Source organism: Octodon degus, unplaced genomic scaffold (genome assembly GCF_000260255.1).
Source record: "Octodon degus isolate 3935 unplaced genomic scaffold, OctDeg1.0 scaffold00116, whole genome shotgun sequence".
In the NCBI taxonomy this organism is placed as follows: Eukaryota; Metazoa; Chordata; class Mammalia; order Rodentia; family Octodontidae; genus Octodon; species Octodon degus.
Genome location: NW_004524692.1, coordinates 6,353,369 through 6,377,907, shown reverse-complemented (window position 1 = coordinate 6,377,907; position 24,539 = coordinate 6,353,369). Strand labels below are relative to the sequence as shown.

Here is a 24,539-nt window from a genome sequence, read left to right as displayed (position 1 = left end):
AGGGAGAACTGTTTCTCAGTTACTGTTTTATCCTCAGGACCTACAACAGTGCTTGGTACATAGGAGGATTTTAAGAACCATCTGTTCCATTTATGAATGCTAAAAGCCATGTTACCCAATCTATCTCTTATTTGGCTTTGCCTAACTTGTATATAACTGAATTTAACCATCATGTAGAATTCATGAAAGCAGCCCATGCCTCAGAGGGAGCATAGATTTCTACAGTTGACAAGAAAGTCAAAGGAGTAACAGAATTATTGCTTCAGTTACATGTCTACTTAGAAGAGACTCTGCCACAGTTGATAATAGTTAAGATGTGGTTGGAAGATTAGCCAAGCTGACCAAGATGTTCTCGATACTACAATGCCCCGAAATCCCCACACTGTCCAGTAAAGCACTCAATTAATGTTAACTAGAGATGAACCATCATGAGAAGAGAAAAGGGCGTTCCTAGGGGAAATCAGGATCAGGGCAGTTGAGACGCGCCATTGTTACAGAAAGCTGCAGAGGTGATCAGACATTTGTTATTTTCACTATTACTAACACATTAAACTTTGAAAACAGAGTGCTGACTCCCATTGCCTGATGAGATGAGGGATGCTATAGAGTCAGGGTTGTTGTTCTTAGATATGAGTGGGGCATGCATAGTACTTTCATGCATCCACACTAGAAATGCCCGAGTGTTCAGATAATGAGGTCCTTTGGGTGTCCACACATGTGTCTTGTGGAATGGAGGGAGAGAGACAGAAGGAGGGAAGGATGGGGGGGAAGAGAGACAGAGAGATGGAGGGAAGGATGGGAGGAGAGAGAGAAAGAGAGAGAGAGGAGAAGAAGTGGAGAGGAGAGGAGACAGAGAGACGGAGGGAAGGATGGGGGGAGAGAGAGAGAGAGGAGAAGAAGTGGAGAAGAGAGGAGACAGAGAGACAGATGGGAGAGAGAGAGAGAGAGAGAGAGAGAGAGAGAGAGAGAGAGAGAGAGAGATCTCAAGTCCTGAACCTAAACTTTCATTTGTAAAGGAACAAGAGGAAACTGAAAAGCTGAGGGAGTGCAGGGATGGACTTGCCAAGCACAGGCAGGGACTCCCTGAGTTTGTCTACTGCAAGTTGGGGTGCTAAACATATGAACGTTTTCTGGGAGCACTTCTGAAAATGTTATCTCTCAAAGGGATCTGGGATTTTTAAGAAATTAAGAACTGCCCTCTTGATGTTGTTTTTAAAGACCAATCTGGATACAGAATGGGGGAAAGCAGTCGAAATTATTCTCATTCTAAGACCACAACTCTTCACTCACCCAAATGTCTGCCATGTGTCCTTGCCCCCATCTGAACCTGAAGACTGTCTGTCCCCTGACTGCTACCCAAACACGAAGTTTGTGAGAACCGAAGAATGGATATAGTGTGAAACAGAACTACCCAAAATGCAAAAATAAAAAAAGAAAGTAAATTAAAGAAAGAGACTAGGAGGGGAAAATAAAAGAAATAGGGAAGAGGCACACAAGAAGGACAGGCTGGGTGGGTTACCCACGTGGGCAGTGTGACACCAATGTCACCATGAGGACCAGCGCTGACACCTCACTACCCACATGAAGGGTAATGATGCAACTCCTGTGCCTGTGACTGGCCCGCTCTAGAGGGTATACCTGAACTCTTCCCCACCCTAGCACAAGTGGAAACCAAGTGGGACTTCAAAGGGGTTCATAAAACACTTCAAGTGGAGTCCCTGCTCCTGAAACATCCTACCGCCTGATGAGTGTTTTCCAGTGTGTCTGTGATTCAGTCAACCCACGTTTACAAAACATCTGGGAAGAAACAGTTGTAGCTGCTAACACCAACTCACTTTCCTTCATGGGTAAGTGGGTAACTCTTCAAAAGAAGAGTGATTCACACAGACCCACGAGTGTTAGTCTCAACTTTGTAGGCTTCAGCAAACCCTTTAAGGGATGGGATTCTATGGAATGATGACTTTTTTTTGCAGGCCCTTTTAGCCCTGCTGTTTCATCTCAGCCTTTAGCATCTTGTTATAGAAATTTTTTAGTTAGGGAAGAGGTCAAGCTCATCAGCCTCACAGTTCTTATGATAAATGTAAGCCAGGAAAAAAAAGATGCCTTGTCTTTTTATTTATTTATTTATTTATTTATTTTTTATTTTTGCAGTACCAGGGATTGAACTCAGGACCTTGCACTTGCCAGGCAGGCACTTATTCTACTGAGCTATCTCGCTGGCCCTAAGACGCCTTGTCTAAGATAGCTTTTCTAGCACATCCCTCAGCCCATTCTGAATCTTTGTTGCTGTTACAAGTGGTAAGTCTGTCCATCATAGGTGAACTGCAGTTGTTGCCTGCTGGCTTCCAGAGGCATGAGGCTGAATCTCCACAGGCATCTCTTTGGGTCTCCACCAACATCTCTTCCTGAGGGAAGGCTGGCCTGGCTCCTGGCTTACATCACCTCTTCCAACACACACCATCAATATAGCTTGCATCACTCTTTCATGTCACTTACCACATTTTTAACTGGTTCAATACCTGCCATGCTAACTCAGTGAGAGACTCCAGAACCTAGGAGTGGTGTCTGTTCTACCTAGTCTTTTATTCCTAATATCCCACCTACAAGTGCCACACCAGGAACTCAGGAAATCCTTTTTTGTCCACATAAAGGAATAAAATGTAATGCACTGGATGTCCACACAGAGTCTAATAGCTTCACAGTCTCTTCACCAACAGAACATACTGTTTTATCATTATAACATCCTTAAGAGATTTAGTGTGGGGAAAATGATGGGGACTCTTGTCCCCCTTGCCAGGTGAGGAGCTAGCTAAGAAACTTAGGGTTCTGGTACAATGAACTATTGCCTTTCCTCCAAGCACAGGCAACACACTAGCTCTGCCTTTGCATCTCTATCTAAAATACTCTTCTTGGGGCTAGGGAGATAGCTTGGTAGCATAAGTGCCTGCCTGGCAAGTGCAAGGTCCCAAGTTGGATTCCTGATACCGCATGTCGTACTGGCCCCAGCACCCTGGGCATACCATGCTGGGCCTCAAAACTGGGTGTGGTAGTGCACACCTGTAATTCCAGTGCTGAGGAGGCTGAGACAGGAGGATCATTATGAGTCTGAGCTGCATAGTAAGACCCTGTATCAAAAAATAAAATACTCTTCTTCAAGAGTATTTCTTCAAGTCCCACAAAAATCCAAAGTGCCTCCCCTACGGGTTTGAAAAACATGTCAGAAGCTTATAACATGGCAGAGATGTGGCAGGAAAGTTAGTCTTCACTCTATACATGGGGTGCTCTTCCAATGAAGTAGCTCACAAAAGTTAAATGAAAACCAGAATGATGAAAAAGTTTCTGTCCACTTCCCAAACTCTAGGCCAGATACTTCTTATATGCTTTGCATATAAAATTTTTTCCCTGATTCCCTTAATGCTTCTCAGTTTTGGAAAATTTCCATACTTTAATTCTTTTCCATGGAATTCAACTCATATGCTTCAATTATAGGTGGTATATTCTAATTTTTATCATTGGACCTGGTAACATTTCTCATACTCCCCAAAACACAGGCTTACCCAATTTTATTCACTGGGACTTCTGGGGTCATCTCAGGAAAACTACAAAACTATCCTGCATCTCCCTGTAATGATTTATAAAGCTGTAGTTGTAGTTGTAGTTCTGGGAGATTTGTCCTCATCCTAGCCTTGGAGAGGAACCGTCACACATATAAGTGCAAAACTCCAAAGATAGACTGATGAAATACAAAGGCAACCGCAGGAAGAAAGGGTAGAAGTGAAAGCCTAACCCCAGGACTTTGACAGAAAAGAGGCACTGTGGTCATATTGGTGGCTACTTTCTGGGAAGAGAAGATTCCACTGCAGCAATATGGGGAGGGACTGGGATTTCTGGAGCTCAAGGCTGGCTACAGAGTGAGTCTCACAAGGTTGGTGTAATAATTATAAAGCTGATTCTGGTATATAGCATATGTGCAGTACATACCACTATTATTCATTCAAAAGACACTTAGAGGTGGCCTTTCCAATCCCAGATAAATCTCAGAGGCTGAGCACAGGCTGTGGCTGTTCACTTTGCCTTTTCTACCCTTACACAGGTGCCTGCCATATCATGCTTGTGTCCTTACGAGACTGTTACTAAATGGAACTGTCCAAAGTTGATCTACGGGTACCACATGGCCCTGATGCCCTGACCAATGCTGGAGACAGGGAAAATGAGGGCCACAGACCAAAGAATTAAACCTCTTGGGTAAGAGAAGTGCCCAGATGAATATCTTGAGATGGAATGGGCCAGGAACATATGAGTTGGGGTCACGTCGAGAACTTGTCCTTCACCTCTCACTTTGTAGGTATCAAGGGAGCAGAAAGAAATGGTAGGGAGGGATAAAAATTCTCACTGGGGGAAATGAGAAATTCACTTTGTTGGGGGAAGGCATAGACTTTTAGATTTTTGCAATTCTGAGAGGGAATAGGAAATTGAACTGAGAAAAGCCAGGAAGGGGAGCGGGTACTGATTTTATAAGAACCAGGCTTCTTAGTTGGGTAAACATGTCATGATTAATTGCCCCTTTTGCAAAGCATTTCCATCTGGGGTTTCCTGGGGTTTCACAAATGGTGAAATTGCATACTTAAAAATAAAAATAAAAATTTGCATTAGAAGGGTGAAATTACATATTTAAATATAGACACTAAAAATAAAAATTTGCTTAGAAGAGGATGAAATTGTGTGTTTAAAAATAAAAACACCAAATATTTTTGAACATATTCTGGAAGCTGGGTTGCAAGGAAGGGAGTGGCTGCCAGCCAGGCAGACCTTCTCTCTGGGGACCGGGCTGTCCTCACTAACAGTGGCCATCCAAGTGCAGGGCAGCTGCTGCCAGAGGCCACACTGGCCAGCAATACCAAGTCCAAAGACAGGGTCATCCAGCACACGGGCCTCTCACTCCTCACAGTAACCAAGAGTATGAGAAACATGGTGGCACTCCAAGCAAGGCTCCAGAGGAAGGGTTGGCTCTCCCTGGCTCCCTCTTCTGATCGCCCAGTTCTCTGAGTCCTAGACTCAGGAGCCAAAAGCCACCTGTCTGCTGATTGCAAGAGATAGTGAGGCTCAGCAAGTGTCTTTCTGTCTGAGACTTTGGAAGACAGAGATGCCATGAGGAGGTGCCACATCTCTGGCATGTGCAGGGCTTTTCCGGGAAAAGTCCACAATGGATTTGCAGTTTTGGAAACCTCAAGCCTAAAACACCCTTGGCTTCAGGATTTTCCCTGTCACGTCCACTCCAGGCTGCCTCTTACAACCTAACCAAAGCCTGGAGTCATGTACACAGAGCAAGCTTCTCACCCACTCCCACTGTCATCTCAGCATCCACATCTTGTTTTTAAATACCTAAGCCTGGTGCTACTAAACAAAGAACCGTAGCTTGCCTTGGGAGGAAGATGAGCCAGAAAGACAGGAGCAGAGTGCAGCTCCAAAAGCACTCCGCAATCACTCCGCTGCCAGTCAGCCCCTAGCGCTGGAGTTGCTTTGAGCCTGATGGTTCCTGATTTGCATTTCCCACATTCTGCAGTCAGCCATGAGCTCCAGAAATCCTAGTCCCTCCCCATATTGCTGCAGTGGAATCGTCTCTTCCCAGAAAGTAGCCACCAATATGACCACAGTGCAGTCACTGCCTCTTTTCTGTCAAAGCCCTCGGGCTGGGTTTTCACTTCTACCCTTTCTTCCCGCTGTTGCCCTTGTATTTCATTAGTCTATTTCTGGAGCTTTACACTTATATGTGTGAAGGTTCCTCTCCAGGGCTAGGATGCAGGCAAATCTTCTCCCAGAGCTTCATCCCTCCAGATCAGCCCTGCTAGCCTGAATCTTTGCCAAGATGCCCACACAAAACCAACTGCACAAGCACCACTTCAACCAGTGTAACAGGTGCCATTGTGTGAAGCTCCTGGCTTTTTTAGAAACTAGGATTGGTGGTCTGAGCTTTGAAACCCAGGAACCCAGGAGCTCACAACATCCATTTGTTTTTGAAAGAGGCAGTAGAAACTCCGAGTCAGTCCCTAAGAAAGAAACAGCAGAATCACAGTCCCCAGTACACTGCACCTTCCTTAAATTCCTTACACTATGCTGCTTGCTGCTATCTTACTGCGGGACTCAAACCCTCAAAAGAGATAAACACTCACCTGTTGCCTCACACAGATGAAAAACCAGAGACAGAAACAGCAGCAGGCGCAGGGCGTGGAGCCTCGCGGGATCCATCAGCCAGGGAAGAGAAGACAAGGCCCTGGCGGAGGGACTCTGCCCCCTCTCAGGTGCCCCAGCAGACGCGAGCTCCGTGTGAGCAGCGCTGCCTCCGCCGTCTGCCTCACACATCAGAAACCAGCTGAATCTTCAGCCAGCTTCCTGTCTCACTGGGGCTTTTTCTGCTTGTGTCTTGAGGATTGCTCATCTTGACTCAGGCCGTAAATCACTTTGCTCTTCTCCAGAAGCATGAGGGCACATGGTCCATGGAGACAAGCAGGGGCTCTGTGGCCACCTCAGCCAACCCGTGGTAGAAAGGCTCCCCCTCTTTCTTTCCTTATGTGTTTTCAGGAAATGAGTGTCACAGCTTTTCTGGCAGTGCTCTGTTAAGTTTTTTTTTTTAATGCTAAGAAAAGAAAAGCTTTTGTCAGAACACCCTCCCCTCCCCCCAAATTTGATAATTCGCAGTTGAATTCAGTCAAAGTTAGCCGGGACACTGTGGTGTGACCTCATCTCAAAAAAAAAAAAAAAAAAAAGCGCAAAAAAACCCTCAACTTACATGAGATTTAAACAAAACGAAACACCAGAGTTTGCTTTATTAGGTGATACATGGTACTATAACAGAGTTCTTAAGGAATTATCAATAAGGAGCTTGTTGTTTTACCATAATTACTTTGCCACTAAGACAGCGAGTGTTTACAAAAAAACAAAAACAAAAGCAAAAAGTACTCCCCTGGTCACTCACACAATCAGCTTTAGCAATGAAAGGTCCTCCACTCAAGAGCCACAATTTTAAGGATTAAAGCCATCTAGCATTAAATTCTGCGCTGCTTTGGAGCATCAAGTCACTGCGGTTACTCTGTTCTGAGACACTGTCCATGTGTTTCAGCACTTATATACGACATCTGTCAACAGATACACAAAGCAACCAGCAGATAAATGTGCTTACACAGCTGTGGGACTCTTCAGGTTTTAAATTGTAGTGGATTTTTTTTTCTTTTTGTTTTTTGGTTTGTTTGTTTTTAAAGAAAATAACCCAAACAACCAAAATTACCATGAGCCAGTGCAAGGGAAGGTGGGAAGACAAACAAATACTGAAGGACTGTGTGTGTTTCTTAGAATTGAAACTAAAATTTCTTTTCCAACTCTTTCCAATTTCCTCTAAGCATAGATGAGAAAAAAGGGAAACACTGTCAACAAGTTCCTTAAAAAAAAAAAAAAAAAAAAAAAAAGCGCAGTTTATCTTGAGAACAAACAAACAGCAACAAAGCAAAACCCTGCCCATAATCCCCAAAGGTAAAAATGTGTAGTGAGAGAAGCACAGTGACAACAGTGACCTACTTTGTGATGTTGTACAAAGCCTGATTTGGTTCACAAAAGCCAACAAACCTAACACTGCTCCCAGGACCTCTAAATGTGCCTGGAGATGATTAGACTGTGACGATGAGGCCACTGGCCTGGGACTGGTCATTTGTTTCACTACTTCAGAGAAGACTTCTATGTGCAGTCAGGTCCTGATGCCAGAGCCCAAGAGAAAGGGGCATGGGCAAGGGCAGACCATTGGCAGAAACCTGCCTGGAACAGGGAGGGAGCAGGGAGCAGAGTGAGCTGGGGTTGCCTATCATTTTCTTGAGGGGAAGGGGCTAGAACTGGCAGAAGAAAGATCCTGCTATAGGAATGGAATGCAGGAACTGCCACAGCCTTTGCCCACGAGGAGACTTTGGAAGGCCTGACTGTTTTCTGTGTCTGTTTTAACAGGTCACAAACATTCCCCTGTTGGGCTCCCCAAGAGCCTCAGGATGGCAAGAACTACCGAGAGATAAACTGGCTCCCCTCAACTTCTTGCCTGCCTTCTGCCATACCCAGCTAAGCAGTGGTGTGTTAGGCACCCCACAACTAAGGAGGATCAGATGTTAAGTTTTCAACTCTTATGAGCTCATTGACAAACATGGACTTAATAATCATATACTTTTACATAAATCAAATTTCATAGCCAGACATGATGACACACCTGTAATCCCAGCACTCTGTGATGCCAAGGTAGGACAATTCCAAGTTCGAACCAGCCTGGAAAATTGAGAGATGCAGAGAAAGCCTGTCTCAAAATAAAAAGACTTGGGATGTAGCTTAGTGCAAAGGTCCTGGTTCACCCTGGTTACCTCCTCCCCTCACCAAAAATAAAATGTCACAAACTTACAACTAAATAAAACTTATGGGTGTAGGCGGGGCTGGCGGAAACATGGCGGCGCAAGCGAGCGCCGCTGAGCTCCCAGACGCGGGGGCTCCTCGGCCCTCCGTGTGTCTGTTGGTTTTGGGAATGGCAGGATCCGGGAAAACCACTTTTGTACAGAGGCTCACAGGGCACCTGCATAGACAAAGCTCTCCACCGTATGTGATAAACCTGGACCCAGCTGTACATGAAGTGCCCTTTCCTGCCAACATTGATATTCGTGACACTGTGAAGTATAAAGAAGTCATGAAACAATACGGACTTGGGCCCAATGGTGGCATAGTGACCTCGCTCAATCTCTTTGCTACCAGATTTGATCAGGTGATGAAATTTATTGAGAAAGCCCAGAACACTTCCAAGTATGTCTTGATTGACACACCTGGACAGATCGAAGTGTTCACCTGGTCAGCTTCTGGGACAATCATCACCGAGGCGCTGGCATCCTCGTTTCCAACAGTAGTCATCTATGTGATGGACACATCGCGAAGCACTAACCCAGTGACCTTCATGTCCAATATGCTGTACGCATGCAGCATCCTGTACAAAACCAAGCTGCCTTTTATTGTAGCCATGAACAAAACAGACATCATTGACCACAGCTTTGCCGTGGAATGGATACAGGATTTTGAGGCTTTCCAAGATGCCTTGAATCAAGAAACTACATATGTCAGTAACCTCACTCGATCCATGAGTCTGGTGCTAGATGAGTTTTACAGCTCACTGAGGGTGGTGGGTGTGTCTGCTGTTCTGGGCACCGGCTTCGATGAGCTCATGGTGCAGGTCACCAGTGCTGCAGAAGAATATGAAAGGGAGTATCGTCCTGAATATGAACGCCTGAAGAAATCACTGGCCAGTGCACAGACTCAGCAGCAGAAGGAACAACTGGAACGCCTTCGGACAGACATGGGCTCCGTAGCCTTGGATGCAGGGACCGCCAGAGACAGTGCATCTTCCACGCTGGACCCTTCTGACTTGATCCTGACTCGGGGAACCTTGGGTGAAGAGGATGAAGATGCTGATAGTGACACTGACGATATTGATCACAGAGTTACAGAGGAAAGCCACGAAGAGCCAGCATTTCAGAACTTTATGCAAGAATCAAGGGCACAGTACTGGAAGAGAAACAAGAAATAAACCTTTAGGAAACTTCACTTGCTTCCACAAGTCCTGGATTCTGGACTTTCATGTGAATAAACTGTGCTTACCTGTGACTGGGGGGATATGTGAGCAATTTTATCACTGAGGAGTTAACAAGTTACCATGGCAGATCATTTGCCTAGCATGCCCTGGGCTCTGGGGTTGATGCCTAGAGCAGTAAAAAATATTTTCTTGAGAATAGCAGTTTCTCTTTTTAGGGAAACCTCATGACTCAGATGAAGTTAGGGAAAGGAGACTCTTGGAGCAAGCAAGTAGACGCGAATTCTGTCTTGGCTTTTCCCTTGTAATTATGTAAGGAAGGACATCTTAACTGCTCCCAGAAACTGATGCCCCTTCAGGCCATTTGAACTCCACTCCTGCTACTTGTGGCGCAGGGGACATACTGGCCTGATGATCACCTCAGATCTTGAGTATTGGCTGGATTCATGTCATCTGCCTCTCAGCATTGTGCTCTTGGCCAGAATTGTTTTCTTAGCACAGAGGGAAAGGAGAGGGTCAGGGGTTTGGTTCAGTGGTGCAACGCCTGCCTGACAAGCACAAGGTCCGGAGTTTGATTCCTGGTAACCCCACAATCAAAAGGAGAGGGAAAGTGAGCTTGTGGCAGTAGGATCTCCTTGGCAACCAGTCTGTTGGTATGAAATGTGTGTCACGCTATGTAGCTTTTCCCAGGACACCAGGTTGGTCAAGGAAAGTGGGCAAAGCGTGTGATTTCTTAATAAAGATCCTGTTTAAAAAAAAATAAAAATAAAAATAAATAAATAAATAAATAAAACTTATTTAAATATATATTTATTCAACTGTGTATATTTAAAAGAGTGGGGATCAAACTTTAAAACTCTCCTCTTCGTAATTATTTTACATGGCCATTATCTATGTTTTTAAAGTTATTGAAGCCTCTTGAATCTCTATGATGAAAATAAAGCCTGAGATTACTGTTCTTATCTTCTCAATGACATCCATTTAGGCATTGAAATCAGTCGAGGGTAGAGTTAATCCCACAACAATTAGCAGAGTATATAAATCCGACCTTCAATAGATTGTGCTGTTGATTGGATGAGTGTAAGAAAGTGACAGAGAAAGTGTAATGATGTAGACAGTGGTGCCGTGATTGTGGTCTTTAAATTGTGAATAGGATGCAAAAAATGTTTAGAAAATCCCATGTGATTCAGTGATGTCATTAGCATCGCTGGTGAATGGCTGGTGTCCTGACTTATATCTCTGTGATTTTACATGTCTTTAAGGGAACTGACTGACATTCATGTTGGAACTGCATTCATCAGTAACTGGAAGTTGGTTAGGGATATGAGTTAAGCTGGGACAAACAGGCATTAAGTGAGAATAAGTTGGCTATGTGGAATTTACAAAAAAGTTATTGTGCTTTCAAATGCAATGCATCATATTTTGCAAATTGTATTATACATCTTTCACATAAGTACATTTTATAACAAGCTCGTGCTTGTGTGTGTTTGTGTACACATATTGTTTTTTGGAAAGTTGACTGCTAACTGTGTACTGTACACTTCCGTCATAGTAACTGAGGGTAGATAGAGGGTGGGGTTGCAGCTGTAATCCCAGCACTCTGGGAGGCTGAGCCTGCAGGGCAGCCTAACAGCTTAGCAAGTCTGTCTGAAAGTAAAGATGAAAATGGTGTGGGGATATAGCTCAGTGAGGAGGTCCTGGGTTCAGCCTCCAGACCTGCAATTAATCAGTAAGTAAGATAATGGTTGGGTGAGTGAGATGCTATCTATAGTTATAAAATAGCACAGTGGATATAACTAAATGAAATGGGAACATGAGGAGCTCATATCTTTATACAGCTTGTTTCACATGGCTTTGACACGTACCATAAAACTACTCAATAAAGAAACAATTCCATTATAGCGTGGACCCCTCTGATTCAGCTCTTTTGCTGAGGCAAGGTCATCTATGTGATTTTAAGTGAATGTAATTTAGTACTTGGAACACCTTTTTGGAGGTCTTATTATCAACTGTGCTTCTCAAATAGCCAATGATCCAAGTCTGACTCCAACACTGATGTTTTTGCCTCTGGAGTCACAGCCACTGGATAGCTCACTCAGGTGCACCTCTATCCCAAAGACAGGCACTCACACTCCTGTTTCCTGTGCCCTGTTGTTTCCGGAATGAACTTCGTTCTTTAGCTTCATTAGCTTCATTATCAGACGTCTCTGCTACATTTCCACAGTGTCCTCTGCAGTCACACATCCAGCTAATTCTGAGCCATAGTTTGAAAGTATTTTCTGCTCCCTGCAACCTAAATAAAGCTCAATGAAAGCGTAGCTCAACTAAGTGAGGAGTAAAAATATTTAGATATATGGAGTGATGTCCTCACTGGGTGAATAGTGTACCCTCTCAATTCTTGTCTACCTGGAACCTCAGAATGTGACATTATTTGGAACAGTGGTCTTTGAGATATAATTAAAGACAAAATGAGATCATAATGACTTGATTCAGGTGCTCCTGGAATTCAGTGAGACTGTTTTAGAAGAGATAGGAAATTTATAGAGAGAGACATGTGAAGAAGGCCATGTGAAGATAGACAGATTGTTTTTTTTTTTTAACACCATGAATTGCCTTTATTTCGTATGCATCCATATTTCAGCATTTAGTGGTCCTGAATAGACAGTGGGATGATGCAGCAGGGGCCAGGAGGCCAGCGGGGGGCCAGGAGGCCAGCGGGGGGCCAGGCCGCCAGCCCGGGATCCGCTGCACACCGAGCGGCTTTGTCCCCACCGAGCTGCTTTGTCCCCACCGAGCACGAGAAGCAGCAGCAGCACCAAAGCCAAAGTCCACACTGGCTGCGTTCTTCTGTTCCAGTTCTCAGACTGCACACCGGACCCAAATGGAGGCCCGAAAGCCTGTGTAAACTTCTCCAGCTCCAAAGTGAGGTGGGTGGGGAAGTGGAAACAATCCAGATGGACTGCGCCTGCTTACGAGTATCTTCACATGGCCTTGCTTGGTCTGCCCACCAGGGACCTGGGGCACTGGCAGGTCTGCATGACTCCAGCAGCTGCTCTGTTCACCTCATCACACCTGAGCTGACATCGGCTGATGGTGGCAGCAGGCAGCAGCCCAGGGCCCGGTACTCACTTCCCAGGCTGGTGCAGAATGAATGACTGTGGTCCCAAAGCTAAAGGAGGGAGGTCAGAGACTCTTTTCAACCTTACCTGATGGCTTCTGGCCAGAGGAAGGAAGGGGAGTGGAGAGTGTTGGGGGTTACAGTGTGACAAAGGGAAGGAGGAAGAGGAAAAGCAGCACTCTCGATCAAGGTGGGGGAGAGATGGAGAAAGCCCTGAATTCCTCACCGAAGGCCAATTTCAGAGGGGGTTGGAAGGTTACAATCTATGCTTCAACCAAGGGTGGGAGTGGAGGAGAGTGGGACAGGTCGATGGCTTGGAAGGGGGTGTCACTTAAGACTTAAAAAAAGAAGCCAGGGCATAGGCAAAGCACCCCCACACCCAACAGTAGTCCCACAGGCAGCAACCTGAAGCCTTCACATGGCTTCAACCAGCCACCCAGGCCAGGGCTCCAGGCGGTGGAGGCGGGGTGGGGGTGGGGTGGGCAGGCAGCACCTGGGCCGTGAAATCAGCAGCAGGGTGATTGTGGGACGTGTCTTCTCACAATTAAGTTAGATGCGCCCCATCAGTCAAGATGGAGATCAATTTGAATATACTTTCTTGATCCCAGTTCAACTATGTGGACAGTGGTTACACCTGACAGGATGATTTGTTATAACACAACTTATATATTCAAATGGACAAAAAATTAGTATCATTTACAGTATCTTAAGATAAACTGCCTTGAATGGGAGTTTTCTTTCCAGTACTTTGAGGTCTACAAGTCCTAACTAGAAAATGTACTACTGTGGAAAATGAAGACTGTTGAAATTGAAGTGGGGTGCGGGCTGGTGGGGAGGGCCTGTGGGGTTTTTGATTAATTGCTGTAACACTGTCCTTCAGGGAGCTGAGGAAGTTTCATATTTTCTTTAGACATCATTAAACGCCGACTCTCGCAGAACAACTTTGATGCTATATGAATTCTGCCATTTTGCTAGCACTGATATGGCTCTTGGGTCCACCACTCCATTAGAACTATTAACTCCATTCATATTAATTTTTGTTACAAATCTTACAAAGGGGGGTGCTTCTGGGTATTTAGGTCCACATTCTATTTTAAGGCTGTATATTCGGTTTTCATAAATGGTTCTTGGAGGCCCAATTACAATCCCTGTCCATCTTGTAAGTGTCATGTCTTCATCATCTTCTAGGCCCCAGCTAATTGTGCCATCTCCTACTCCTTTCTGACCTTCTTTGAGTTCTTCCAACAGTCGGAAATTGCGAGGGACTTTTACTCCCAAGCCCGTGGTGGCTGCCATCTTGCGTCGCTCGACAGATTGGTTTTGTGTAGCTACAGATCTCTGAGAATTCAAAGGCTGGAGCAAGAAAGAGAGGTTCTTCCTGAGAGCCTTTAGGGAAAGTCTGGCCCTAGGGATGCATTGGTTTCATACTTCTGGCTTCCAGCTAGAAATTAATCACCTGCTAGAAATTAATACAGGACCTGGAAATACAACCCAACTCCTGGTTGCAGTTAGTACATCTAGTGTACCAAGCTCCTACCTTCAGCTATAGCCAGCAGGTGTTGACAGACCAAAAAGCAAATACATGCAAGAGATAATTCCTTGTATCTACAGAGGTATTTTTCAAAAGAATTTGTATTTACTACCTGTTGTCCTCAGAATAGCTTTATGAAGTCCACAAAGCTGATAGAGTTGTCAAGACCAATTTAGGAATCCTGATTCTGGATCAAGGGTTCTTCCTATTTTCCTGGATTTAGTCTATAACTATTCAAAAGGGTAGAGAGGAAGAAAATCTCACAAGTTGAACTCCCTAAATGTCTTGGGTTTCTACATACATTGTTCTGTTAGCTTCATAACATAAAAACCAGGCATAATCTTCTCCATTTTACACATTAAGGTAAGAGAACAGCTGTGTAACTCACTTTCCCAGTGGCTCAGAGACAAAAAATGAGGAAGGTTAGGTTCAAATCCTAAATTATCTGATCCCCAAAGACTGTACTCCAATCTACTCTCCATATCATTACCATTATATAAAACAAGAACTTGGCTGGTCTTCAGGCTCATGCTAGACAATGGCTCATATAGAGCATTTCTTACAGCACAGATCAAGGGAAAGATAGCAGGAGAATTCTAGATAAGTGTATTTCTTGTCCTGTCCTCCATCATTGGTGGTATAGCACCATGTCCTTCTCTTTGGCCATACAGAGCCTGCCCTATGGGTGAGGAGAGTGATACTTCTACAGAAAACCAATTTTCCCAAACAATCTGAGATGGGTTTTGTAATGAGGCCTTCTGTTACTCCCCTCCTTTTAGATGTGATGTTATAATGGATCCCGAACATCTGACACTACGGCTGGGGTTGTGAAGTGACTTGCCTGGCGGTGCCTGGGACTGGAATGCCCCAAAACTCTTGGCTTCTCAGTCAATGACCACCTTTACCACAGCTCAGAGGTCTTCTGTCACACAAGCCAGCCCCTCAGGGAGGTGGACCAGACCACCCTGCCACATGGGGCTCATAGTGAGCACATATATCTGGATAAGTAAAGAAAAAACCCACAAAAACAAAGTGAAAATGTAAAATTCCCCCAAACTCTGAGCATCTCCTAGGAGACTTGATTGCAGAGTCTAAATATGGCTCGGGGAAAGCACTGGAAAAAACACCCTTAGGTTGGCCCTGATGGGTGAGATGAGAAAGCCCACGGAGGCAGGTGTCTGATATGGGGGATGAGCAGATCAGTGGACCAGAGAGCACTGTTAGGAGGAGAGCGTATGGGGTGAAGGGGAAAGAGCCTGGTCTGGGAGGTGGCTCTAGCCACTACTAGGTCCTTCACCTTTGACCTTAGTGCCAGCCAATCTCCTTCCTGGACAGATGGGTGGCTGAGGGGTCCAGTTCAGGGGAGAGACTAGGAACAGCAGCTCCTATCATGTCCATGGGGCTGACATTTCCCAGCCTACGGCCTTTACAAGTTACTCTCACCCATTCCCCTTCAGGGTCAGAATCAATTCCGAGCACTGACATCTAAGGTTGAGAAATCCATGGAGAGCTGTCATCTGAGGATTTCTCTAAGTCCTTTCATTTTCACTGATGCCCTTCCACCCTTCCAGGCCCCAAGGCCAATGTATGGTGATTTTCCCCTCTGGTGTCATGCTCGCACTCATTCTGAACTCTCCATGTCCCTTAAAGAGTACCAAGGGAGATGCTACTTCATAGACTCCATGGCATTTTTTAAATCAATCTTGATAGAACCTGGGTGCTTCCTACTCTTCCTCAGCCATGTCATTTTACTGCCTTTTACTGGCATACGTTGCTAGAGAGTGGGAAATACCCATGTCATCCTACTCCTTCTAGGAAGGAACAGCATTCAGGAACCAGGGACAGTGGCTATTGCTTCATAAGCCTCAGACTTTTTGGGCACTAAAACCTGCTTCCCATCACCCTGTTTCATCTTTGGACGGATTGGTAGATATGATGATAATTTGCAAAGTGGTAGAGAAACTCTGGCTAACCACGGTCAGCCTTGTTCTTCTTCCACGCAAAGCTCAGATTGAAGTCTCCTTTCCTTTGGCAGTTCTAGAAGGCTTTTGCAAGATCGCAATGCAGTCTTTCTGCAAATACTGATGAGGAGCAGAACGTATCCCTTTCTTTCTCCCTTACCATCCAGTTACATCTCTGAGAGGTAGAGACACCTGGGTAAGCAGGAGCTCCATGCTCTATGAGGTTGTTTAGTGGCCCCCTGAGATATGCAGGATCAATTAGACAGTCCAGAACAGGAATTCCTGCACTGTCAGGCTGCGGAGGAGGGCTGGCTCATGAAGTAAATCCAGACAAAAAGGAAAAGCTTGATACCTGGTACTTAAAAAAAAAAAACAAAACAAAACCTAGTTATAGGCTAGAAATTTCAAAGAATTCCAATTGGGATCACCGGAGATAGAGATGAAATGGGGGTTGCTACAACTACTGAAGCACAGGGGCAGAAGTCTAAGCCATAAAAACTATAAGAATCTAGCTGGACATGGCGGCACCTATTTGTAATCTTAGCTCTTGTGAGGCTGAGGCAGGAGGCTCACAAGTTCAAGGCCAGGATTACTTAGTGAGTTTGAGGTCAGGCTGAGCTGTAGAGTGAGACCCTGCCTCAAAAAATCAGAAAAAATATAAATAAATGAGTAAGTAAATAAAGTCAGGGTTTAGGGCTGGTGAGATAGCTCAGTGGACTAAACACCTGCTTAGGCAAGCACGGGGACCAGGGTTCGATCCCTGGCACCACATGACACACTGGTCCCACTCCCAAGCATGGGGAGCCATCCACAGAGACCAAGTGTGGCGGCGCATGCTTGTAATTCTAGCTTTGGGGAGGCTAAAAACAGGAGGATCACTATGAGTTTGAGCTGCCTAATGAGACCTGGCACCAAATACATTTAAAAAAAAAAAAAAAAAAAAAAAAAAGGGGCTGGGAAGATGGCTCAGTGAATAAGCGCTTGCCTGGCAAGCACAAGGGCCTGAGTTCAATCCCCAGTTCCACCAATAAATAAAGTCAGGGTTTAAAATATACTGCTTTGTATATAATACAATGGCTTAAAATATAATAAATGACTGTAAATATTCTTTAATGAGATAATCCTCTTGATGAGGATAAGGTATCTAATTATCAATCACTTGAATGACTTTACTAGATAACATTTCTAGTTAAAAGGATGATACTCAGGCCCTGGGGTTTTTTAATATCACAATTTTGTTTTGTGATGTTTAACTCACATCAAATTGATGTCACCATGGGGTAGCCAGATGAAACATTCATTCTGGATGTGCCTGAGGGGTTTTCTGGATGAGATTAGCCTTTGAATTGGTGGACTCCATAAAGTAGGCCACCTGCCTAGTGTGGCTAAGCAGCACGCAACCCACTGAGTGCTTGATTAGAGCCAAAGAGGGAGGAGGGAAGAAGGTGCCTCTGTTGCTTCCTGGCTATCTGCTTGTGCTGAGACATTTCCTCTCATGCTCTGATCCTGCACTGGGATCTCCATCATCAGCTCACTTGGTTCTCAGGCTTTGACCCTAGACTGGGATTATACCATTGGCTTGCCTGGTTTGCCATGGCAGACTGTGGGACTTCTCAGTCTCCATAATCGTGACAGCCATTGTCTCACACAAAACATCGCTTCTTGTGCTGTAGATTTGTCCTAGAGAACTCTATAGGATATCCCTCCTTCTTTAAAATTGCAAATATAGTACAGTAGAGAATAAAAATCAAGCAGAAGGAAGAAAATATAACCTCCCTAGTTTTCTAACTTTGTCAGTTTCTTCCAAGTTTATAAATCTCCTCCAAATCTTTGCTTACAAGGTAGCAGAGACAAAATTCTGGTTTACAGTTCAGAACTTTTGCTCCACAGTCAGATAGGTTTAGGATCAATTTGCTACTCTAGTATTTATAAATCAGGCTACAGAGGGCAGGATATTTAATCTCTTAAAGCCATTCTTCCCTCATGGGCAGCAGATGATTCCTTAAATGAAGAACTATCTCATAGAGAAGTTGGGAGAACTAAATGACGTGAACACATATGAAGTGTTAGGCCTGGGGCCTACCATGTGGTAACTCTTACACTTGGTGTTTTTAGTGGTTCTGTTTAACAATGTCAACTTGGTCAGTTTAAGAATAGCCCAGCAGATTAGTAGAGCCAAATTCTATGTATGTCTGGTGAGTCATGGAGGCACAACCTTGGATACTGTATGTGGTCCCTGGCTCTTGGCTTTCTGGCATTGTTTTGCTTCTTGGCCTCCTGGCTTCTATAAACTAAACACCTGTGCTTAGCCTATCCCTTCTAGAATGAGGATTCCACTTTTGAGGCAGCTAACTGTGAACTGAATCCCTTGAAACTGAGCCAAGTGAAACCTGTCCTCCTTTAAGCAATGTGTGTCATATATTGCGTCCAAGCAGGGGGCAAGTTGACTAATACAGTACCCATTGCTTTTATCATTTCCTGGAGGTAAGCAGGTGTGATTGAATGATGGATCTCATGTCATTGGTGTTAAAGATGCACAGGAAACACTGCCACATGGTCAGTGTCACAGACATCCTCAGTGACATGGAACAGCTTGCTTCAGAAACACCACAAATAAATGTAACCTTTAGGTATTGCTATAAAAAATAATAACTTTGCAGCATAAATTAGAAACAGAAGCATATTGATGGCCCTTAAGAGCTTTTTCACAATTGAATACAGGGAAAGGATTGTATGCAATAAGTTCTTAAAAGTCCTATTATAAAGGAATTGAGTATTTTTGGGATTGATAGTCATATTTCTTAAATTAATGTCTCAGTTCATAATATAGAGTAGAGAAGAAAAAATAAAAAGTGAATCATAACAAAAAATTTAAAACAGAATGAAGATAGGAACTAAAACCTTAGCCACACTTAATTCTTTTATTTAAAAACTTGATTCTTTTTTTTCAAACTTGTAGTGATCCTCCTGTTTTTTTATTTTTTTTATTAATTTTATTGAGAAACAAATAGCAATGAGACAGTTTCAAAACCAATTAGTAGGACAGTGTCAATAATTAATACATTGCATATTGTTGTCTTCATAGTGGTTATTCATAGTACAAGATGCAGACATGATAGCCTGTCCAAACACTATTAGTACAAATCTTTCTTCTCATTGAATTAAGAGAAAGTAGTTGTATATCTATCCTATTTTGTATATATCAATACAAAATGGCCCTTCATTTGTATCCCCTTTTTTGTTTAGTTTTGTCAGGGGTGGGTATTCCATTGCCATTTCAATATTGTAGGTGTGTGAATTCTGCAAAATAATACAATATACTCCAGTAGTCCATCATAGTAGTGGCTTATCCATAGGACTGGCAATGTTAGAAGTTGTTGACTTGAGCTTTTTATGGCTCAGCATCATATTAATATTAGCCAACACTTGATTCAATCTCACAAAATCCATGTGTGGAGTTGAAGTCAGCACCAAAATCACATGGCATGATAACTGCATGGAATGTCCTTTCTAACTGTAAAAACATCTATGCTGTCAATTTTTTGCTGTATTATAAAGTTTTAAGTTGAAAATCCCCTGGGTATCATCATAACTAAACATCTGATAGCTGGGCTAATTTGGAATAGCAATTGCACTGAAGATGCTAATGTAAGGGGGAGAAATCAGAAATCAGGGAAGCAGAGCCTGCTACCTAGCAGTGCCTTAAGTGAAGGTTTTTCTTGCTCCAACAGGCTTTTTTTCCAGAGATAAATTGATAATTAAAATTGCTAATATGCATACAAAGTTGTGTTCTTTTTTACTCAACATAATATATAAAATGTGTGATATGTTGTTGTTGTTCTATCAAGAGGAATTTCTTAGAGAAGGTTATGTTTATTTTCTTGTCTTGAGAAAAAAGTAAATGAAGATCATGAGACTGTTTGAAATGTCGAGTTTTAGAAAGCATTCTGTGAGGTAACAGACATAAAGACCATACTCAGAGACAACTCCTTTCTCCTTTAGTTTTATTTTATTCTAAACTTTGCTTTGTTATGCAAAATAATAAAAGTAAAACCAGAAGTAGGACCCATCTTAAGAAATGTTTCTTTAGCAGCAAGTAAGTCAATTAAGAAGACTTGCTTGTAATCTCAGCTATTCTGGAGGGTGAGGTAGGAAGATTTGCAAGTTTGAGCCAGGCTTGGATAACTTAGCAAGACCCTGTCTTAAAGGGAGGGAGGCAGGAATATAGCTTTAGCAGCAGAGTATCTTAGGTTTCAATCTCCAAAACTAGAAAAAAAAAAAAGACCTTTATTTCTGTTATACTATCTTCAAGAAAGTCACTCATTCCTCTCAGTTCCTTGATAAAATCCATGAAAATGTTGGGGCCTGGTCTTATCCTGGCCTCATATAATGTATTAAATGCTGTGTTCTTGGGTGCTATCCTGAGACCCAGCTGTCCTTCTTGGCGTGCCCTCCAGCCCAACTGCCAGCAAGGATTTCTGCAGAGACATCCTCTCTATATCCCAGAGCATCTACTTTTTCCTTGAACAAAACTTCAAGGAGAAGGGGAAAAAACCTACTCTGGGACAGGGAACTGGGAAAAAGATAAGCAGTCCACTCGCTTTCTGTGTTACTTAGTGAACACTTGCAAATACAAGAATCTACTGTGTAAGCCTGGGTTGTTAGTTTGCTTGATCATGGGATATGAGAACTCTGTAGCTCTCCAGCTTATCTCGCCCATGTGCTCAGCACCAGATCTAACCTTATTCCCAGTTCACAGGTGAGCACTATTAGGCTAAGAAAGTTAAGTAATGTGCCTGAAATCAGGTAGTAAATAAATATCAGAAGCAGAACTTGAAGATAAACTCTAGCGCCTCTTGCCACTGTGGCCCTAATACGTGTTGCTAGCAGAGCCGTTATCAGAGCCTTTACTATCAGAGGCAAAAAGTCTGGAGAAGAAGAAGCCAGAGGAAGAGAACCACTGTAGCTCTTTGCACTGGCTCAGTCACATCTCTTTCTGGGCTCAGTGCCCCTTACTTAGCCTAATCTACTTACCGTCAGAGATCATCTGACTCTTGTCTTCCTTTAGGGTTTTCCCCCTGTTTTAGGAACTGCCCTTGTCTTGATCTTAGGCCTTCTCTTTTGCCTTAACCCCATTCTCGACTCTGTCATACCAGAATTACAGTTGCTACCTTGTTGTCAGTCTTCTACAAAGCTGGCAATCTTCTAGAAGACCCATTCTGGGCCTGCCATGAGCATAGTTATGCTCTCCTGGTCCTGAGTTGTGGCCTCATAGGCCTTGATACTTGCAAAGTTTGTTCATAAGTGGCCCCATCTATTTGGGACCAAGATACAGCTCTAATTCTTGAAGGATTAAAGTTTGTGACAATTTAGGAAGCCACTCAAAGTACCTGAGGGTTCAAGTTTGACCTTAGGTTAAGGCAATTTTAACACCAATGAAGTTTTAATTGCAGCCATAAATAAAGGCAAAGAAGCATGAGGGATACATTAACACCACAGGGATTTCACTTACTGTATGCATGAGCTAGTTAAGTTTGTCTTCTATCTATAGAATAATGTATGTAAATTACCTTGTGTAGTAGATGCTGAAATGTGCAGTTCAGATCTTCCCTCAGGACAAAGCAATTGTCCTTCCATGCTTGAAGGATTAGCAACTAGCAGCTCTCAGGGACTGTTCTCAGCCTCTTACCCAAGGACAACCCTCATCCAACAGTGGGTCACTTGGTAGACAGAAAGGTATAAAAGTCTAGTTCCCTTGTCTTAATTTAGAAGAGCTCCTGGGGTCATCCTAGCTCCAGGTATCCTCAAGAAGTCAGCAGAGGCCTTTGTTGCAATCACATCCATAGTTCAGCTTCTCCCTCTGCTTAATCCTGTGGTATGTCCTTCACTTCCCTTGGGTATGTATTGATTTCACAAGCACTCCCCACTGACCTGTCTGCATACAAATCTCCATCCCATGTGAAATCTGTTTCTTGAGGACAGGTTTCTCATACAGTATTTCTTGAGTGTTAAAGCAATAGTGTAGATAAAGCAAAGTGTTTGATATATTATGGGCACTTGGTATTTGCTGGTTTCCTTATCTTCTGATTTGTTTGAATTGTTTTTCATTCATTCTTAGGAAGGACACATCATCCAGCAAATTGAGACCTTTCCACAGAAGACATTATCCCTCTCCCTGCAGATCCAAAGTCCTTTCTGTATACAAATAGTTCAACACTTTCTTGTAAAGGCATTCATGCCTTAATGGAAACCATCAAGTTTTAAGTAGATGAGCGACATGTTCATGCTTTTGCCTTAGAAAGATTGCTTTGGAAACCAAGCAGAAGAGATTTAGTAGAGCTAGAGATTTGGAATTGGTTGGGAGAAATAATGGTCTCAAGTAAAGATAGAAAAATCAGGTGAGAGAGAAGGAGGTTCACTGGAGAGTTATTTCATAAGAGGATTTGATAGAGTTTGATGACTAACTGAAGGTGGGAACGTTACAAGTTTTTTATTCCAAACTGGATCTTTTTTTGTCTCTTGGGATTGAAAGACCAAATCTCTACTAAGCAAGAATTTAAGTCAGAGATGAAACTCACCAATCAACTTCTTGACTTATTAGGGTTTGGGAAATTACGTACACAAGGTAAGTTAAGTGAGGGGGAGGACTAGGCTAATAAAGGGGAAGAATATTTTTGACTTTCAGAAGAATGGTTGAAGGTTTTCAGGAAATTCATATGCCACCTCTTTTCACTCTTTTATGCTTCCTTCTGGGTGGCCTTCATGGCAATTGTCAACATCATAGTCCTAGTGATGAGGTGTCTTTCAGCATGTAGATGGAGTTATAATGAAATTAAAAGTTGTCCGGCAGTAACCCTGGCAGCCATCTTGGACCCAACCAGTTTCAGCTAACTCACTTAAAAAGGAACCTCTGGCCTACAGGCATCCTGTCCCCAAAGGTAAACAAGATCATGGGTGACTCAGAAACTCAAGTAGGTCATGAAGACAGATGAAGATTAGCATTAGATAACAGGATACATGACCTGCGTCCTGTGGCTTGATTTTGTGTCCTCTCTGAGAAAGGCAGTATAGGAGGCAGTATATTCCACATTTTTACAACAAAATGTGGAATATAGGGTTTCTTAGCTTGGGAGATGTTCAGTTGAATGTCTGACATACAGTAAGTGCTAAAAATGCTTGTAGAATGAACAGACTGATTGAGGCTATTCTTGGAGGTATGGGCTGTTCTTTTCTCTTTGTATCATCACTGGAATTATATCTCTGAGGCATCTTGGAAGTCATCAGACACAGGGAAGTCCTATTTGACCACCAAATTTGCATCTCACCAGGTTACCTCCCAACCCCCTCCACTTCCTCTGAAAGCAATATCTCTGATGTTCAGGTCACACCCTGGGCAGGCTTTGTGCTGATTCCAGAGATCAATGGAAAAGACTGATAAAAGCAAAAGTAGAAATAAGATATAATTTGGGGGGCAAAAGTCATGTAATTAATTCTGTCTTACTTATACTTGAAGAAAGTCTCGCTAAGACAGGTTGTCTTAAGTAAAATTAGAGTTTCAAGCCTGGGAAGAGACAAGGGATCAATCTGGGGCTAAGGGAGGCAACATAGTAATTGAGCACTTATTATATAACAGAGTTTGTGTTGCATGATTTACTAAGGTAATCTCAATCTTGATAAAGATATAATTTACTTCTTAAAAAGTTTACATAAGGAGACAAAACTTAAAAAGTTTGTTTTCCTAAAGTTCTAAGATTGTTAAATGGTAGGTTTACCCAAGACCATATGATCCCAAGGTTGTATTCTTTCCCTTACACTATGTGGCCTTCCAGAAGCTTCCAATGTGACTCCAAGTATTATACATAAACCTGGAAACCAGCGTGCTTATTCCACTGCACACTCTAGTAAACAGCATCCCTCCAATCTTGCCATCCTAGCAAGCCCTGCAAAATTCATTAGCTTTGAGAAAATCCAGGAGACCTTGATTGAATATAAGATACACAATAAGTTAAGTCCCAGGGAGTAGCCAGTGGACATCAGCAAACAAAAGAGAAATTATTATTATTATCATCATCATCGTCATCATCATCATCATCATCATCATCATCATCATCATCATTATTATTATTGTTTTGAAGGAGAAATTATTTTTGACCTGCATCTTCAACTCTGCTGGTAGCTAGACAAATGCTGTGGCACAAGCCACTCCCTTCTTCTTCTTCTTCTTCTTCTTCTTCTTGTTCTTCTTCTTCTTCTTCTTCTTCTTCTTCTTCTTCTTCTTCTTCTTCTTCTTCTTCTTCTTCTTCTTCTTCTTCTTCTTCTTCTTCTTCTTCTTCT

General features: G+C 43.2%; 1 protein-coding gene and 2 pseudogenes across 2 annotated transcripts in view; 1 reads left to right on the top strand and 2 right to left on the bottom strand.

Moving 5' to 3' along the window:
- Positions 1 to 6,485, bottom strand: part of Slamf1 (signaling lymphocytic activation molecule family member 1) — a 32,114-nt gene extending 25,629 nt beyond the window's left edge. Inside the window, exon 1 of the mRNA XM_004639986.2 lies at positions 6,171 to 6,485. Within this exon, the coding sequence (XP_004640043.2) occupies positions 6,171 to 6,360 (190 nt within the window). The 5' untranslated portion in view covers positions 6,361 to 6,485. The remainder of the gene's footprint in view (positions 1 to 6,170) is intronic.
- Positions 6,486 to 8,440: 1,955 nt separating this feature from the next.
- LOC101589193 lies at positions 8,441 to 9,670 on the top strand (annotated as a pseudogene). The gene has a single exon (XR_001117263.2). The product of XR_001117263.2 is annotated as a GPN-loop GTPase 1 pseudogene (transcript).
- Positions 9,671 to 13,619: 3,949 nt separating this feature from the next.
- Positions 13,620 to 14,009, bottom strand: LOC101588795 (annotated as a pseudogene).
- Between the last annotated feature and the right edge of the window lie 10,530 nt (positions 14,010 to 24,539).